The sequence below is a fragment of the Rhynchophorus ferrugineus genome, unplaced genomic scaffold (genome assembly GCF_030347505.1).
Source record: "Rhynchophorus ferrugineus isolate W39M unplaced genomic scaffold, kcgeb_rfMv2 rfM8, whole genome shotgun sequence".
NCBI lineage: Eukaryota > Metazoa > Arthropoda > Insecta > Coleoptera > Curculionidae > Rhynchophorus > Rhynchophorus ferrugineus.
Genome location: NW_027472587.1, coordinates 5,719,360 through 5,738,685, shown reverse-complemented (window position 1 = coordinate 5,738,685; position 19,326 = coordinate 5,719,360). Strand labels below are relative to the sequence as shown.

General features: G+C 31.6%; 1 protein-coding gene across 1 annotated transcript in view; it reads left to right on the top strand.

Annotated features, from left to right (window-relative positions):
* LOC143200580 (uncharacterized) overlaps positions 1-19,326 on the top strand; it is a 160,556-nt gene that overhangs the window by 90,764 nt on the left and 50,466 nt on the right. The window contains exon 3 of the mRNA XM_076411041.1: positions 11,646-11,919. Coding sequence (XP_076267156.1) covers positions 11,646-11,919 — 274 coding nt within the window. The remainder of the gene's footprint in view (positions 1-11,645; positions 11,920-19,326) is intronic.

Genomic DNA, 19,326 nt, shown 5'->3' with positions numbered 1-19,326 from the left:
TCCCAATCAGAAACGCTCTGATTGTACTGATTGTTGAACTTTTTACAGTTTACAAGGCACTATTCTATATTTTATCTGCCCTTCGGTGTTTTTTTGAGCCTAGATATTCCTATCCCTTACCTGCATACACAGCAATATTTGAGATGTCTCCCCGTTCATTCCAATCGATAATATTTATCGTATATCTTCGAAAGAAACTCCATAAGATGAAGCCGCATCCTCGAAGCGGGCTCAAAGAAACTATAGTATTAAGAATGATTTTTTCTCCTAATTCCCCACTACACCTCTTCGATGTCACGTTGCAAAATAAAACCAACTGAGGCAAAGCCATTGGCGCTTCGCGCATCACCATAACGATGTGGGTCTTCACCAACTAGTACCCGACATCAGTTCACAATTTATAGATTCATTGGCCCTATTCTTCCTCTTTTATATCTATGTTAAGGCTAAATAATATTAGAATGATTTTGGTTGGGGGCTACACTTACTTTCAAAGTCATTGATCTTCGGAATTAACTTTATTCAGAAATTCACAGTGACGGAAATAGGATATTTCCAGAAAAGTGCGAAAAGGTAATCGATGGAAATGGTACATACATATCATCATTATATAACAGATCCTCGTACCTTACTGGCTAGTAATTGTTTAAAGTATTTTCTATTTCTTGAATAATAGTGGTATTTTATGTAGGTCTACTTATATACTTGTTTTAAATATTCGTTATCAAGATGATTAATGTATTGCCTGCCGCAATTTGTAAATTCGTTTTAGAATCGGACAAAATTTCCCTTCTCGTTATATTCTGGTTAAATAGAGAGACACGATGCTATTTTAGATTATACAAAATTACTAAAAACAATAGCGATAAAAGGTTAAAAACCGGCAAACGTTATTTTAATAGTTTGTTTGGTTGATAAATTTCAAATCGCTGCTTACGATTACTCTGAATGAAAACTGCGAAGCCAGACAGAACTGATTGCGTCTCTAACCAGTTAATTTCATAATGGAGGTCCCCTCTTGCCAGTAAAATTCATTAGAGAGGTAATCACTTTTACCGTTAAATATTAATATGCTGTGATATTTGTTGAAAATATTTTATAACGTGTTGCAGCTGCACTGAATACATATATATACATATATATATATATATATATATATATATATATATATATATATATAACAAAAATATATATTTAACAAAAAATGTATAAAGATTAAATATATTAAATGTACAAAAAGAGTGAGTAGTTCTTACAAATTAATTAATTAATTCGTTAGCTTTTATTTGCTATATATTTTCTTAAAAACATTAATTTTTGTATTAATTAAACAGTATATACAAAATTCTTCAAATTTCTGCATTAATTCTGGAATGAATAAAAGAGCTATTAGAAATTTAATCAACTATGGTCCAACTGACTTTATCATGTAAGGAGTAGCTTGGAGAGTTCATTAACGGTGACTATAACATGATATAACTCCGAGTAATCAACGAAGCTTAATGTATAACAGAAGGTCTTGGAATATCAGTGAAAGTTAGTGAGAAGGGTGATGATTTACAATGAAAACATATGAGTACCATATTGTTAGATACAGCCACTCCCCCGTTACATAGGCACTATCACCAACCCCATAAATGGTCCCATCCTTTTCACAACGTCAGGCATGGGGTAGTACAAACGGTTGCCCTGGTACCATCGCGGAAATGATATCAGATCGCACTGTTAGTCCTATTGATCCACCGGTCAAATCTGACTTCGCTAAAATCTGACAATAAGAATAAATATACAATAAAATGTGTATTTTTTTCTTAAGAGCTGCTGATTCAAAATTAAAAAAAAAATATATCAGGGTTTCTATAATTTCTAAATTATGAATGTAATGGCACAGTCTCTACAGCAAGTATATTTTATTTTATGGAACTCCATTTCAAATTCCGCAATAACTTTTGCTAGAACTATTATATATATATATATATATATATATATATATATATATATATATATATATAAGATTAACAAAAAATGTATAAAGATTAAATATATTAAATGTACAAAAAGAGTGAGTAGTTCTTACAAACCTAATGTAATACAGTTTTTTCAAAGGAAACTCTTAGTTTGATAAATATCGAAAAGATCTAATGGAACTTCCGGATAATGCTTTTTTTAATGTATTTTTTTATGAGTTAATAATATAATGTATTTAGATGAGACATGGGTATTTCGGAATGGAACCAATATACCCAATGGTGACCCATGGCAAGATGATAATAAAAATAGTGTTACAACAATAAAAGTTGATGGAAAAAGATAAACGTTGGAATAAATATTTATTAGATTTTATTAGACATAACATTTATTAATAATTCACTACAAATATATTGTACCTCATGCTGGAAACAGAAAAAGTTAATAACACCTTCAGTTCGGATAAATTCGATCAGACACATTGAAGAAAAAATTGACAAATGGTGGAATTATAAAGAATTGTTAGATAGATTGGAAATTAATAGCTTAGTTATTCACTTGAACGAAACTTTCTGAATATAATATGATTCACTGCCGCCAATTTCTAAGACAACGGCGATGAAAGTGGAAACAACTAAAGGTAAGTAAATAATTAATATATAACATATGTAGGAAATGTTATTGTAGAGTGTAAAAAATTTATGTGCACAGATATGTTTGTACTTGTCCGGAATGTACATAGAGCATTTGGTTAACATGCATCAGGAGAGAAAGAATAGTAACTATTTTCCAGTTATGGCAAAAACATTAAAGATAATATAATGATTAAATCTAGTTTGATGAAGGAAGTTATATACATGTATTAACTGAGCACGTTAAAAAGAAAAACATACGTTAAAATGTCTTTACATGTAAACACTTTACGAAAGACAAAATAACTAAGCGTAGAATGAAAATATGCTCTCTAATAAAAGTAAAATTTATTACTTGGACATATATTTATTAATTAGGTATATTAGGCCTCCAGGGGATACAATTACATTAATAAACGAGGACACTAATTCATTGGTGTCCTCGATAATATATGCACTAGATGTATTATAATGTTAAAATGAATTATATTTTATAAGAGTAATTTTGTTTAATTAATTTATTTAGATTAGAATTTTGTTGTATGTTAAAGCCAAACTGAACTAAAATTAAGGGTTGATACAGCAATATTGCCACGTTTTGACGTCACATATTTAGGTGACGTATGTTCAAAACTTCTTTGGATAGACTATATTTTTTAACTGTGCGCTAATAAAATATTTTAACACTACCGTTATTATATATAAATTATTTCTCACACTGATGTTTCATGCAGCCACTACTCTCCATTAGCGAATTGACAACACAATCATTGAAATCCACAAAAGCAATTGACAGACGTAATACATTGATTGAGATTAGCCATAAATGCTTCCTTAAATGAAAATTGTGGGGAGTGGAAACAATTAATTTAGTTTCCCAAGAAAAAAAAGTGTCGAATGTATAAAATGTACGGGAAAATACGTTACCATTACCAAAAAATTGAGAAAATTTGTCTGTCTGCCTATTGAGTTTTTCACCGGAAAGCATCCAAAGCTCCATATCCAAACTAAAACGTACCTTTAAGCGTCTTTAAAACTTTGTGTTTTTGCTAAGAGGGAATATTCTGAAGCAGCCGAAAATATATAATAGTACTTTGGCCTTGCTCAGCTTGTATATCAGTTAATAATATAATAGTTCTAGCAAAAGTTATTACGGAATTTGAAATGGACTTCCATAAAATGAAATATACTTGCTGTAGAGACTGTGCCATTACATTCATAATTTAGTAATTATAGAAACCCTGATATATTTTTTTTTATTTTGAATCAGCAGCTCTTAAGAAAAAAATACACATTTTATTGTGTTTGTATATTTATTCTTATTGTCAGATTTTAAAGAAGATTTGACCGGAAGATCAATAGGACTAACAGTGCGATATGATATCATCTCCGCGATGGTACCAGGGCAACCGTTTGTATCTAACAATATGGTACTGATATGTTTTCATTGTAAATCATCACCCTTCTCGTCAACTTTCACTGATTTTCCAAGACATTGCGTTATATATTAAGCTTCATTGATTACTTGGAGTTATACCATGTTATAGTCACCGTTAGTGAACTCTCCAAGCTACTCCCTACATGATAAAGTCAGTTGGGCCATAGTTGACAATGTTTTTAAGAAAATATATAGCAAATAAAAGCTAACGAATTCTCGAACTTTTAATACCGTCTAAACTTGTGGACTGTCCCGACTTGTCCTTGGCGATGAGAGTCCGTTTATTCGCTGGACTCAAGACAGAAGAAACTGCTTACGGAACCGAAAGAGATTCGCTTGCCATATCTGGAGGATAAATTTGCCTACTGATTTCGGGAATCGGTCCCGTCGATTTGAATTTCATATTTGTAAAGTTTGGGCAACGTGCTGCGAAACTTTGTTGCGTGCCAGCCCACGTCTCACGCTCTTCCAAAAAATCCGAACGGCCTCCCATAAATTATACGCTTTTCGGTAAATCTGTCTAGAAAATGACATAAATAAGCCTGTTGGCTCCTGAAATGGTGCCTGATTTATAGGGGGAAACCTCCGAAACAAATTTGAATTAGTTCTAATTACAGGATACAGTTTAATTATTTAATTTATTAATATTTTTGTTGTCTAATTTTAGCGCATCCCTCTTCATATATATTTTGAGGAATTAGAGGGGAAATTGAAAATATATGGGATTGGTCTTCCATTTGGTTATGATACAGAAATCACCCTAAATTTGACTGTAGCTTTGTTACTTGATTTTGGAGATTTAGTTCATCAGTAGCTCCTTAAATATTACGCACTTGTATGTATTTTAATGAACGAGGTCTATTGGTGAAAAAGCATAATATAATAGTAACCTATCTATACAATTGATAATCTTGGCATTTAAAACATGGGCTTTATGTATCAACGTAATCTCCATCAACAGCCACATAATCATTCCATCGCCGCTTTTCAATACCACTTGCAAAACGATTTATCTTTTGCCCCAAAATAGACCTTAGTTGTAGCGAAATTTTTTACCGGTGAACATTTTTTGACGTCTGCAGACAGTCACTATTTGCTGGGAGACAAATATGATGAATACGGTGGATGTGGGAGCAATTCAAAGTTTAATTGATGTAGGTTTGCCGTTGTTTTGAATGACTCGTGACACGGTACGTTGTCTTGATAAAACAGTTTTTTTTTCTTTGCCAGATGCGGTCTTTTCTTTGCCTTCAAACACTGCAAAAGCGCTATATAATATTCACTGTTGCTGGTAGTTCCCTCCTCAAGATAGTTTATGAATATTACACCACGCACATCCCTAAATACCGAGGCTAAAACATTTCCAGCCGATTAATGTGCTTTCGGGCGCTTAGGACGAAGTTCCCCAGTTGCTGTACACTCAGATGGCGATCGTTTTGATTCCGGAGCGAAGTGATACATCCATGCTTCATACATTGATACAAAGATTCTGGCTTGTTACATTTAAACATGGTCAAACACTGCTTAGAATCATCAACACGAATTTGTTTTTTGGTCAACAGTGAACAAACGCGAGATCCACTTTGAACAGAGCTTTCTCATAGTCATATGCTCATGCAATATAAAATCTACACGTTCTTTTGATATCTTTACGATGTTAGCTAAATAAAGCAACTTCACTTTTCGATAATTCATAACGCTTTTATTATTGTTTCTGATGGAACGGAGTTATTATAATACTTTTCAAGCCATTGCTTCGCTTGAACAGTATTTTTTCCCATCAAGAAGCAGTGTAAAATTAAAACACGAAGTTGTTTTTGATCCATTGTTTTGAAAATAACTCAAGTAATGTTTCTCTTAGCACAATAATTCACAAACTTATGAGTAGAATTTTTGACAGCTTTCTTTTGAATGTTAGTACTAATTAAAAAGCGGTGAATGCAATAAAACTATTATATACGCCATTTATATGTTATTTAAGTGTATACTAATGTTATCATGGATCGCTCAAAATTGCATTTTCGACATTCATTACTTTCGTTGTTTAACTTTGAGGAGGTCTGCCACCGAAGCCTCTCTAGTGCTAGTAGAAATGGATGGTGATGCGTCTCCGTCATATTCCAATGATCGATATTAGTTTCAAATATCTGAAAATGGTGACTAATTGGACGAAGACTCAGGTTTTCAAATATACTTTAAAGCCTTTGAATCATGAAGCAATTGATGAACTAAATACTTTCAGATATTTACTAGTGAGAAGAAATACACAAGATCAGGAAAAAATATCTACCTCACGACTTGACTGAAAATTTAATTTTCAACTATTTCATTGCTTGTGATGCAAAGAAAAAATTTGTCTGTAACTTTTGCTGACAGTTGTTGAAAAGTGATAATCACAAAAGCCTTGAAAAGAATCAACTCCAGAACATTGAGAATTTGCTCATTCAGTACAAATCTTGCATCTGTATTAGTTTGGTTTTCTAGATTGACAACTAATTTAAATAGACATGTTCAAGTCTTTACCGAGCTAGTCACTATTATCACTATCGCTAAAATTATGATAACTGACTAAATCGTTTTTTTTTCTTTCTCTCTCCATATTTATTCTAAGATGTGTTTCCCCCATAAAATTTTAGACAAATGGAATGTAATAAATTGTGTAGCAGGGGTCAATCAAATCACTGAATTGAAGTACGAATTGTTTCAAAATGCAGTGTATTCCAAATTTATCTCCCTTTGACGGAAAACTCTTCTCATACACCGAAATTTATGCTACTTAATAATGCAGAAAGCCTGTTTGAACGCTATTGGATAATCACTACAACTATAGGATCCGTAAGTTTGGAGATTTCACAGATATTATAAATCCTTCCTTCCATTTGTTCCCTTTCCATGAATCTACTTAAAAATTGCGTATTGTTAGAATATGTACATTGCCTAATTAGCGTTATTAACAAGCATAATTAATGAAGTGTTTCGTAGCTAATGCAGCACGCTGAAAAGCATATTGATCATTGCATTTAATGTAATGTATAGTCTATTATTTAAAATTAAAAAGTAAACTTACGTCATCTGAATTGATGACGTAAGTTTACCAACGTCGCATCCAACCATTATGCATATATTACAAAAAGACTTAAAACTACAATTACACAATACAGATATAATGGTTTGTAGGTTAGGGTTGTGTTTAATTATATTTACATTGATTTGTTTCCTTACCACCGATGAGTTAGAGTTCCAGGCGCGTTTTGTTTTATGTAGTGGTATCACCTGGAGGTCCAATCCTCCTAATTAACAATTATATATCCAAGTTATATGTTTTATTTTCATTAGAGAGCGTATTTACCTTTTACGTTTAGTTCTTATTTCCTTCGGTACAGTGTTTCCTTGTAAAGTAATTTTGATATCATTGTATTCCTCTTTAGTTTATTCTATTACTACCTGTATAAACCTTTCTTGATAATACTAGATTTAATCACTGCATTCTCCCTATCGTATTTGTCATATCTGCAAAACAGTTGGTATTATTTCTCTCCTCATTCATTTTAAACAAATGCTCATGTATATTGTGAAAGATTGGACACATCTTTGTGCACATAAAACTTTCATACTCTACAATAAGATTTGCTACAGTTATATCAATTATATCTCACCTATAGCAATTTCGACTCTCACCACCATGTCTTGGAAATTTTCAGCGTTGAGTCATAATCCTATATTCAGAAAGTTTCATTCAAGTGAATAACTGAGCTGTTAAATTCAAATCTATTTAACATTTTTTGGTAATTCCATCATTTGTGAATATCCTCTTCAATGTGCCTGATCGATCGATCATCCAAACCGAAGGTGTTATTAACCATTCCTGTTTGCAGCATGAAGAACAATATATCTAGAATGAATTACTAATAAAAGTTATGAATAATACCCTAATCAATTTTTAATTCAACCTTTGACTTTTTCGATCAACTTATGTTGTCTTATCACTACTTTTATTATCATCTTTCTGTGTGTGACCATTGGATATATTGGTCCACTTCTGGATTATTCAATAATAATATGGAAATACACATATTGGAGTCTTCATAAGTCTTCCTTGATTTTATATATGCTTTTGAAAATTGTTTTTTAAAGCAATGTCTGGATGTTCCATTCGACCTCATCATGGGTCATCTTGATACCATTTATATCTTATATTACCTAACAGTCTATGAAAGGATGCTCTACATTCCTCAAAGTGCTGCATATCTCTAAGCTTTCTATTGATACTATTCAGATTAACAGTTTACTCTGAAATAATTGCGTTAAATTAAGTTTATGTTGAAAACTACTTTTTATACATTTGCACACATTTTACATTTTCATATTTGATCTCCGATAGAGCAAGCTCTGATCTAGATTCCTAAGCCCCTTGGTATAAGGACGATCCCTTTTTGGTGAATTTGAGGTTATATTTTTTATTATTTGAAATATTTCAGTGACCCTGTCCATAATAATATACAGTTCAGCTGCAACACGCCAAAAATATTTTCAATAAAAACCGCAGCAACAATAATTAACAGTAGCAATGTTTACCTCTTTAAAATTTTTTTACTCAATTATCTCGATCCTACTCGAAGTAACTGATTAGAAATGCAATCTGTTCTGTCTGACTGAATCAGAGTAATAATAAGCAGCGATTTAACCGGACGACTTTGGCATGTCTTTTTAAATAGAATAATGTGAGAAGGAAATTATTTTCTGACTTTGAAACGAATTTACAATTTGCGACAGGCACATATTGATTACGTGAGTTGACTGCTATTTTGAATAAACTATAGTTTACGGTTTCCCATATTAAACAATTTCATTTGTATTCTAATTATATTTAAAATAAATATAGGCACAAATTATGGTGCTTACAGTGGAGTTCACACACTAAAATATGTCAACTTAATGTCACACGCGGCAGTGTTGTTAAACCTGAAATAATATTTACTTCAACAATAAACCAACACGGCTCACTCTATATACCCAATAAATGAAAATCTATAGTTGAGCCTATAATAATAGTAATCTATAGCAGTCACAAGTTAGACTTTATGTAGACAAAAAACGGCTCCATCAAGAACATACTAACATTATCTGCAGTGCAATAGTTAACTGCTAATTCGCATTATTCGTTAGATTAAAGTCAGACGAGAGACGGTTCACAGAACATTTGCATTCGCTTACAATATCCCCAGGATAAATTAATTCTCCCCTCTGATATAGCTGAACGTTAGTATTGTGTTTGTTAAAATCTAAAGCCGCATTATTAAAATCCCTTCATTAAAATTCCACATTATGTATATTGTATTATATAATGCATTTTTTTGACTTGGATATTCAATTCCTACTGACTGCTGGTAGCCGTTGCGTATCCAGTATCATTCATATCATTTGAATTTAAAGGTTGTTTGGAAGATAATGTTTTTTCGTTTTTATCCATTTTATAGAGAGGATGGACAATATAACAGGTCAAATGAAAAGGCCCTGACTTACATTTTTTAACACATTTTTTTTTAGCAAAATTAGTTTTTTTATTCAATATAATTCCCTCCAAGGGTGATACACTGATTATAGCGACCCTCCAACTTTTCGATACCATTTTTGTAGTACGATTTGTCCTTTGCTTCAAAATCGGCTTCAGTTTCGGTGACCACTTCTTCATTCGACTAAAATTTCTTCTCAGCGAGCATTGTTTTAATATCTGGGAACAAGAAATAGTGGCTGGCGGCCAGCTCTGGAGAATACAGTGGATGAGGAAGCAATTCGAAGCCCAATTCATGAATTTTTTCTATTGTTTTCACTGACTTGTGACATGGAGCATTATCTTGGTGAAGCAGCACGTTCTATTTCTTCAAATGCAACCGTTTTACGGCGATTTCGTCCCTCAAACGGTCCAATAACGCTATGTAACAATCGTTGTTCATGGTCCTTCCTTTTCCAAGGTAGTCAATGAAAATTATTTCATGCGCCTCCCAAAATACAGACGCCATAAACTTTCAAGTCGACGGTTGCGTTTTCCCAAGCTTTGAAGCAGGTTCATCGTATGCAGTCCTCTCGGATGACTGTCGATTGAACTTCAGAGTGATTGAACTTCAAATGATGGAGCCATGTTTGATCCATTGTCACATATCGATGCAAACACTCGGGTTTATTGCGCTTGATCATCTCCAAACACTGAGCTCGCGCGGCACTCACTTTGCATAGGGCTTTCTCATACTCAAATATTGAATGAATAATATAATGTACACGTTCAGTTAATATCTTTAGAGTGTCTTCTATTTCAAACTATTTCAATTTACGGTCATTGAAAATCATTTTGTGTATTATTAAAATATTTTCGTCGGTAATAACCCCTTTAGGGCGTCCACTGCGTTCATCGTATTCGGTGCTGATTTCACCACTTCCGAACTTAGCATACCAATCCTTCTTGGTTGATTTTTCTGAGGCAGTGTCCGGAAACTCGGAATAAAGCTAAATTTTTGCTTCAACTGTATTTTTTCCTTTCAAAAAGCAACATTTTATTAAAACGCCAACTTTTTATCCGTTTTTTACACAATAACAAAATACCCAAAAACACTTCACCGAAAATACTATAATTCACAAATTAATGATCCGACAGCTGTCAAATTTATACACGCATCTTTTGATTGTTATGGCTAAGTAAAAATCATATGGATTTAATTCTAGTAGGGCCATCTATGTGTCCGAGTAGGGACTTTTCAACTGACCTGTTTAGATAAACACCTGAGATTTACACAATTTGATTTTAGAACAGCTGAAATAGAAATTCATTGCGGAATGGTGTCTGAATAGTTTCCAACGGAATGTTGTCCCATTCTTGTATCAGTATGTCCAAAAATGGCAGTCTGATTTCACGACTCTATTTTCGTTGTTAATTTTCTTATCTTTATTCAATTTATATGTTTATGGAATCAATGTAACGCTCCTTTTCCATTCTTGGCTGTGTGGGAATGGCGTCGAAGCCAATATGTTTTCTTCCACTAGCTTGTAGCATTGTACTTTGAAACTAAAGCTGAATTAAGTGTTATTGGGTGTAAATATGGGGTTGCACTAAACATTCAAATCAACTACTCATTCAACACTGTCAAAACAAAGTTCTTCGATAGTTACCAATGCCTATCACTACGTGACCAATGAAAAACTGCACGATTTCATCTTGAAATACGAAAGATTACTAAATCAAACTAACGTGGAAGCAGTACAACTGCTGGACAGCGCGCAGCATGTCAGAAGATTGAAGCAAAGAAGACCGTACGAACCTATATAAAGTATATACCTTTAGTGTAAACTATTGCTTAAGTTATAATAATTTTATATTTGAGAAACATATGTTGATGTATTTTCTCGCCCTCGTCTTGCTTGTGAATTAATGCAACTACAAATGAAATGCAGCAATAAAATAATTTATAAAAATCCGACTGGATGATTCAGCGGTGATTCCTTTAGATCGTATAGCATTAACACTATTAGGTATTAGAAATTATATAGCCGTATACAAATTGTACTGCTATATTATTTTTCCATTTAACTGTTATTAACCAGTTTAAATGTTTCAGGGGGCTTCTTTTGTAAGGGCTGGTGTGAGGAATGGGTAGTACTCTACGAAGATTCTACTATAGCCTGGTTCGCGGATAAAAGCCTCAACAGACCAAGAGGGTATGTGAGGATCAGTGAGGCTCCGGAACTGTTGGCAGTGGGAGAGTGGACCCGACAAGTACCAAGAAAACCCAGATTTCCCAGGGCTTGCCATATCGGACAATTACTGGCAATAGGATGCAAATCAATGAATGAAGTTTACTGGTTAATGGGACAGTCACCAGCGGAAATAAAGTAAGTTATGTATTTTGAGACATGCTACTGCGTCAAATTTAAATAAATAATCTAAAATATTTTGACTGTTGAGCAAACAAAAATGTATTTTTATTAGCTGTTACCCTAGTGTTTCATAATAACTTAACTAGGTATATATCGAGAAAATACTATCGGTCCTTATTTGGTCTCTACAGCAGTAATATTCATATATTAATTAACGCTGCTGATCAAATGGTTTGATTCTTTTCAGTCTGTGCGCAGCAGTAATTTGTCAACTTATTTGAGGTTGTCAAAGTTATTTCTTTAGTATTTGGAGATATCCACAAAATTTTTTCGACGAGTTCCCCCATAAATCTTGTAATTGGTTTGTACAAGAAACTAATTACGTGGGGATAAAATAGATTTTCCGAGAAATACTTGTTTTTATACTTCAGATGTAGTTTTTCCTTTCCTTTATAAAATACTCCTAGATCATATCGTGATCAGAATTGAGTACCTGTAATTTAACATTTTATCCGATATATAGAAAAAAAAATAGAGTTTTTCAATAAGGTTAGCTTTATAGAATATCTTAGTATTATTGGTGAAGATACAAGATGAAGAGGATACAAGTTGCATTGGAGAAGTGTAATTAACAATAAAATTATTTAGTTTAGACATAGTTCGTTAAAGTAACCAAATTGCTAAGATGAAATATAATTATAAATAGCTCTGCGTACTCGACTGCAGTTTAAATCTAAAAAAAATCTTTAAAACTATTTCATTTTAGCAGAAATTAGTTTCAGGACAGCAACTTGTTGAATCGATGTCATAAACGACTCTACCGATCTAATTTTAATCTAATGAAAACCCTTATAATATAAATAGTTAGTTGATCACATTTTACAGTCAGAAATAAACGCACCAGCTCCTTTGGAGCAACCATAGATATATTAAAAGCGCTATATACAATATATATAAATATATATATATATATATATATATATATATATATATATATATAAATATATATATATATATATATATATATATATATATAAATATAATATATATATAATATATATATATATATATATATATATATATATATATATATATATATATATATAATATATATATATATATATATATATATATATATATATATATATATATATATATATATAAATATAATATATATATAATATATATATATATATATATATATATATATATATATATATATATATAAATATAAATATATATTATATTTATATATATATATATATATATATATAAATATATATATATATATATATATATATATATATAAATATATATATATATATATATATATACGTAGGGAAGACTACAACTTTTTTATCTTATATGCTCCAATTGCAGTTTAAAAGAAACATTTGTGTCTACTCCACAAAGTTACTAGTTTAAAACTATCTCTTATAATTAGCTTATAATTAGTGGACGTCTCGGTCCCTTTCCACCAGACGACAGTAAAAGGACCTCAGCGAGCGTGTTGGTTATTTCACAGCCACGCCTTGATTACAATGGTTGTGGTTAGGCTGTAGTCTTTAAGGGAATAGTTTATTCGAAAATGCGAAAATAAGTATATAAGGTATTAGTAAAATGTTAAAGCTATCGGAATCAAGTCACAAAGGCTTCTATGTTTCTGGCATATTATTAAGAACATTCAAATCAAAAGGAAAATAAAAAATCTAGAAGTTAGAGCGCAAATGAAAGATAAAATGAGAAATATTATTAATGAAGCCGAAACTAAATTTATCCAGCTAGTGGATATGTATACTGCTTAATTAAAAGGGCCAACGAAGTTCAAGTTTTAAATGATTTATACGAGTATGTCCTACTGTTACTGTATGAACAATTACATTATGGTTTTATTATTTTTGTATGTATTACTTATAACATTAGGACAGCATAAAAATGTGGCTTCATTGCTTCCGAAAAAAGGCAGGAATCGACACAAATATGGTTTTGAACAATCTTAAGAAGGAATGCTGAAATTTGAACGTAAGGAAAGGGATTTTGGACAATGAATGACCAAATACTATCAAAATAGAATAATTATCAGAGTCCAAAAGGAAACTTACTAAAGAAAATTACATCCTCCATACAGCATTCAGGAAAACATGAATTCAGAATAGGATAAAAAAAATTTGTTAATATATACTATGTCAAAATAAATATTTTATTTATATTGTTTGTGTGTATATCTTGCTTGGATTACATCTTTTGTTTGTTATACCATATATTATTTCAACTTTTCTGCCCTATTTATCTGTTCGGGTGAGTTATACAAACCGAAATAAAGAATAAATCACAATCAAATTGTGTGTTCTTTTTATGTTCGTCTAATGTTCTTAATTTACTACGTACTGTGTTTTAACTATGTCTTATACTTACAGTATCCTAAAAAATGCAAGACATTTCATTTAAACATCTACATCTGTTAAGCTTTTGAAATATCTGCAAAATTGGAAAGTTATAGGTGTAAAGTAAAGAAATATAGCATTTTTTGATTGTTTCTTTTACTATAATACTCAAACAAATTCAATTTTCATATTATTTAATATAAATACTCCCGTCTCGCATAGCAATCTACAAAATTATAATATTTTACTAATAATTCGTACCAACATATACACCATTATTTTCGTGCTGTCTGCCGTTAATTTTCTCTATTAGATAATAAATAATTATATTACAACTTAGAATTTTATTACTCATTGAAATTATTACTGTGTAGCGTACTGTGAAATCTGACAAGCTAGTTTGGAATAAATGCGTATGAGCAGTTCTGACCAATCAACACCCGCGTGGGGTTCTTTTAGCGTCGTCTCTTTCCACTTCTGCATTTTTTCTCAACCGCTCATGCTTTTACCTTTCTTCCTCTCACAGTACATAATGTAATATCGCATAATATCACAGTACACCACTGATAAAAAACTAACAGTCTCGGTTTAACATCAAAAATTTCCCACTTTGCTAAAGAAATTTGCATTTATTTTAGTTACTTCAATCTCTTAGGTTTTTATCGACTTAATCTACTTCTTAAACCACGCATTAAGTCTAGAAAATCATAAACGATCAATATGGATGATCTAAAATAGATCTGGTTTTATGCATACTGGTTCATACAATCATCATAAATTATATTGCTGACCTGATATAATGAAACATGTTAAAAGTATTAACGAAATGAATTTGTTAAATGGAAAACTCATACACATAAAACAATACACGATTCAAGAAGAAACCTAACCTAAAAAACATAGAGACTCTTCAGGTAATCGAAAACAAGCTACAAAAGTTCTCCATCAGATACATAAAATGGTTTCTCCAGAAGACCAATTTTAATAATAAATATTCAAAATTTCATGACTGTCTACTAATAGATTTCTCTTAAAAAGTTCTCTGTTCCCATAGATGCTATATAACATACAACATTTAAATGATTCTGAAATAAAATATGATATTACTATAAAAATATACCATCAATAAATATGCAATAATTTAAAATACCACCAGAAAATCACCGACCTGTTTTCTTCATAATGAGAATGAACTGTTACATTATTGGTTGAAGGCTGAATCATGAAAAAAATATTCATCTCTTGCTCTTCTCCAATTTCTGTTTGTAATTCAGTCAACTAATTGATATGTAATCAATTACCCAGAATTATATTAACAGAGTTATGTCATAGATTATTAACAGATAAAAAGCTATCAATAATAAAGCGAATTGATAATCCTGTTGTGTATTTTAAGTTAGTTCGAACAATTATTTAATTTAGAAAGAAAACGACTGACTGAACAAAAATTCGATTCGATTTTAATTCTACAGACCTCGGCGCTTTATCCCTTTGTTTTCAGGATTTTAGTTGAAATCGATCGGAAAAATTAACTGGATACGTGACACAATATTTTTTCTGCATATTGTTTTGACCTTTCAATCATATCGTGCTTTAGTTGGCGTTTTTAATCTAAAGAGACGATTGAACAGCTTTTATTAAGCGAAAATAAAAATAATAATCCTAAAATTATTGATGTAAAACACTAATAAATACGAGGGTGAAACTATTGATATTTAAAATAAAGTATTTGAAGTGGTGAATCTTAAAATATTTTTGTGGTACTTTATGGTCTTATAGAAATGCTGCCGCTGCAATTATTTTCCAGAACACTCACTACTATTTTTGGAAGGAATTTACACGAGAACTGAAAACACTGGTTGAAGAAATACTGTTTATTTTTAATATTAAATTATACATGTGGTTGACGGGAGAATTGACAGGATATTAGGTTAGGTAGAGGAAGTACGGTAGCGCTGTGGAAGTGGTACTATTACAAGGGGATGGAGAAAAGAAAAGAGAAGGAGACGTCGTCGTGATGGTTTTTTATCGCCTGGAACTGCATGGTATCAATCCACTGGCGTTGCCAACCCCTGCTTTTTAATAGTCATTTGAATGATTTTATAATTTTTATCCCGCTCCATAACATCGATTATTTTCACTTGGTAAGTTAACCCCTCCATGTGTCTACCGGTGTCACTTCTCACCCAGTAAACAGCACAGTTCTCTCACTCTCTCTATAGTTTTCGGTTGTTATAAATGTTTATGCGTCAAGTCATCTCAGTGTAACTCTCACATCAAATATATTTTCAAGTAACATTATTATTTATTTATTAATAATTAATGTTATTAAATATAATTGATTATTAATAACTAATAAAATTATTCATTTTGAGTTCAATTCGCAAGATCAGTTAATTATTTCATATCTGCACAATCACTGAATCGCAAGATGCGCTCATTGAACAAATATTTCCGGATGTAAACACGAATTAGTTAAATCTCGAGTGGCTTCCAGTAAGAGCGGCAAAAAATGTGCACGTTGAGTTTTTGAAGTCACTTGATATGCCAGGCATGCCACCACATAACTTACAATTGAATTGATTTCGAATTATTTTGCTTCGTAATTTGAACCTACCACAGCTGTGCCGCGGTACGCGATTAGTCATTGAAAATTAATGAAAAACGTTATCGAAGCCACCATTTTAAATGGCAAGTTTCTAGGTGAAAATATATTAATACCACGAATACCTATTATAGCCACAGATGTGCCAATTCAATTTAAGCGTATTCAATGTCCGATTACATTGGCATTCGCAATGACTGTTAATAAATCCCAAGGCCAAACAATGTCTGATTATGGCTTAAATTTGAGCACACCATGTTTTTCATGTTTGATGTTTTGTTATTTTTATATTACCTCATCGATCACAACGCTTCGTGCCTTTTTCACTCATATATCACATCCTTATACACTTCCAATAAGTTAGTTATTTTTTTACCCTACAATAGAAATTCTCTAGAAATTATTTACATGGCAAAACAACGTTTGCTGAGTCAGCTAGTTTTAACAATAATTCTTTGGTTAATACGAAAGCTAAGTAATTTAATATGAATAGAAATTACTTCGAATTCATTGAAAAAAATAGTTCTCAAATTTTCTATAATTGTAGCTTTAGCTTTAATTGCATCTTTAGGAAAATTGACTTTTTAAGAAGAAAGAATTAGGAGCCTAATTTTTCCTATAAAAATCCTTTTAATATAATTGATAAGCCGTCTCAAAAATATAACGAGGTCAAACTAACATGATACAAGAACTTTTCGAGAAAAGTCTACTTCACGTCTCCAAAAACATATTACGAAACAGAAACAATAAAGGAAGATATTTACTTTTCTATATTAAATTCCGGAAAGTGGTCTTCTCGCAGTGCGGACATGCCGTTGAGTGGAGGGAAAGCAAAAAATCCCATCCAAACATCCATAGTTCGAAAATTTATTTATTTTTTGTTGTTTGGCGAGATTTATTTGTCGCCCGGGTTTTTTTCGCCTCTCTCAAGACCCGCCTCTCAAATCTGTATTTGTTTAGTTATGCAAATGGAGCTTTTTGCTTAATTTCATTTTAAAATAACAGAAATAACGTAGCATCTTCTTCTTGCCGTTTCTATCGACTAGACGCTTTTTTCGGAATAACAAGTTTTTTTTCCTGCATGTTTATAGAAAGCGTTCGTATATTTAGATATTCAATTTTAAGATATTAAGGAATTTTAAATTAAATGGAGCCAAGGTTGTACACTTGTTGCTGTTGTTGCCAAGGTTATGTACTGTTTTCTGTATTATAAGATCCAACAAATTAAAAGCTTTCATCTTGATAGTAACTCTTCTATGGAAAATAATATTTAATATGGAATTAATGTATTCAAGGCCCTAGATTTTCAATTTGTATAATAAAACAACTTTTATACCACTAAGTGGTGTAGGGATGTTTTGCTCTCGCTTACTCCGTATACAAATTTCGTCCATTTATTTCTGTTATTGCTGTCTCCTTGCTGCGGGCAGAATTTTTTGGCTCTTCTACAGTATCACCTTGTTCAGTATCACCAGTTCATCCCAGGTTTCTTTCTTTCGCCTTTAATCTTCCTCCTATCGGTCCTTACTGTTCAGATTCTATTTACCTTCTTTGTGTACTCCATAAGCTGTAACTTTAGCTGTAGCTGTAGTTTCTTATAAGTTTATTTCTCATTCTGCCTATCTTTGTTAAACCCAGAAAAGAGTCAGCTGAGGTACTTTATTTCAACTGCTTGGCTTTATACCTTCGTAATAATACTGATGTCTTGCAACTAAATTTAAATGTTGCTTTTGTTAATGCAATCACTATGAATAGCGCGAATATCCTTGTCTTGCCTTACATTTTCTTTGACATCTATACTCATATATTAAAAGGCATTTTCTTGCATTATTTTTAATCTTTAGCTTGGAAGTTTATTAATTATGATTCTGCCACGACTCGTTTTGCTTTTATTCATTATCTTTCTATATTCTCTTACATTTTATTATATCATAAATTAATATTTTCAACAGGGTCAAACTAGCCCTGATCTGCTTGACTTTTAGATGTGTTGGTATTTATCCCATATATTTCTCGAATTTTTCTTATAATTTGACTACACTAATACTCTCTGTTAGTTCTAGTATAACCCATACTATTTTGCTTCATAGTCTACCAAATACTCTTTTCACAATAATCATTTCTCTATAATTATTATGGTCATTTGTATCCACCTTTATATGTAGTGGAACAAAAAGTGTTATTTGTCAATCCGGTGGGACACGTTCTTCGGATCTAGATAATCATATTTACAAAAATATATTTTTGCTTATACAATTATTTGAAACTACATACTATTTGAAATACATCTCAGGATATCCAATGATTCTTAACAAGGAAATAACATTTGCTTAACATAAGTTGTCGTACTTCCTCTACTAAATACATTTCAGCAAGCAATTATAAATATTAAACAAATCTTTTAAAACTTCGGAGTCCACGTCAAAAATCAAT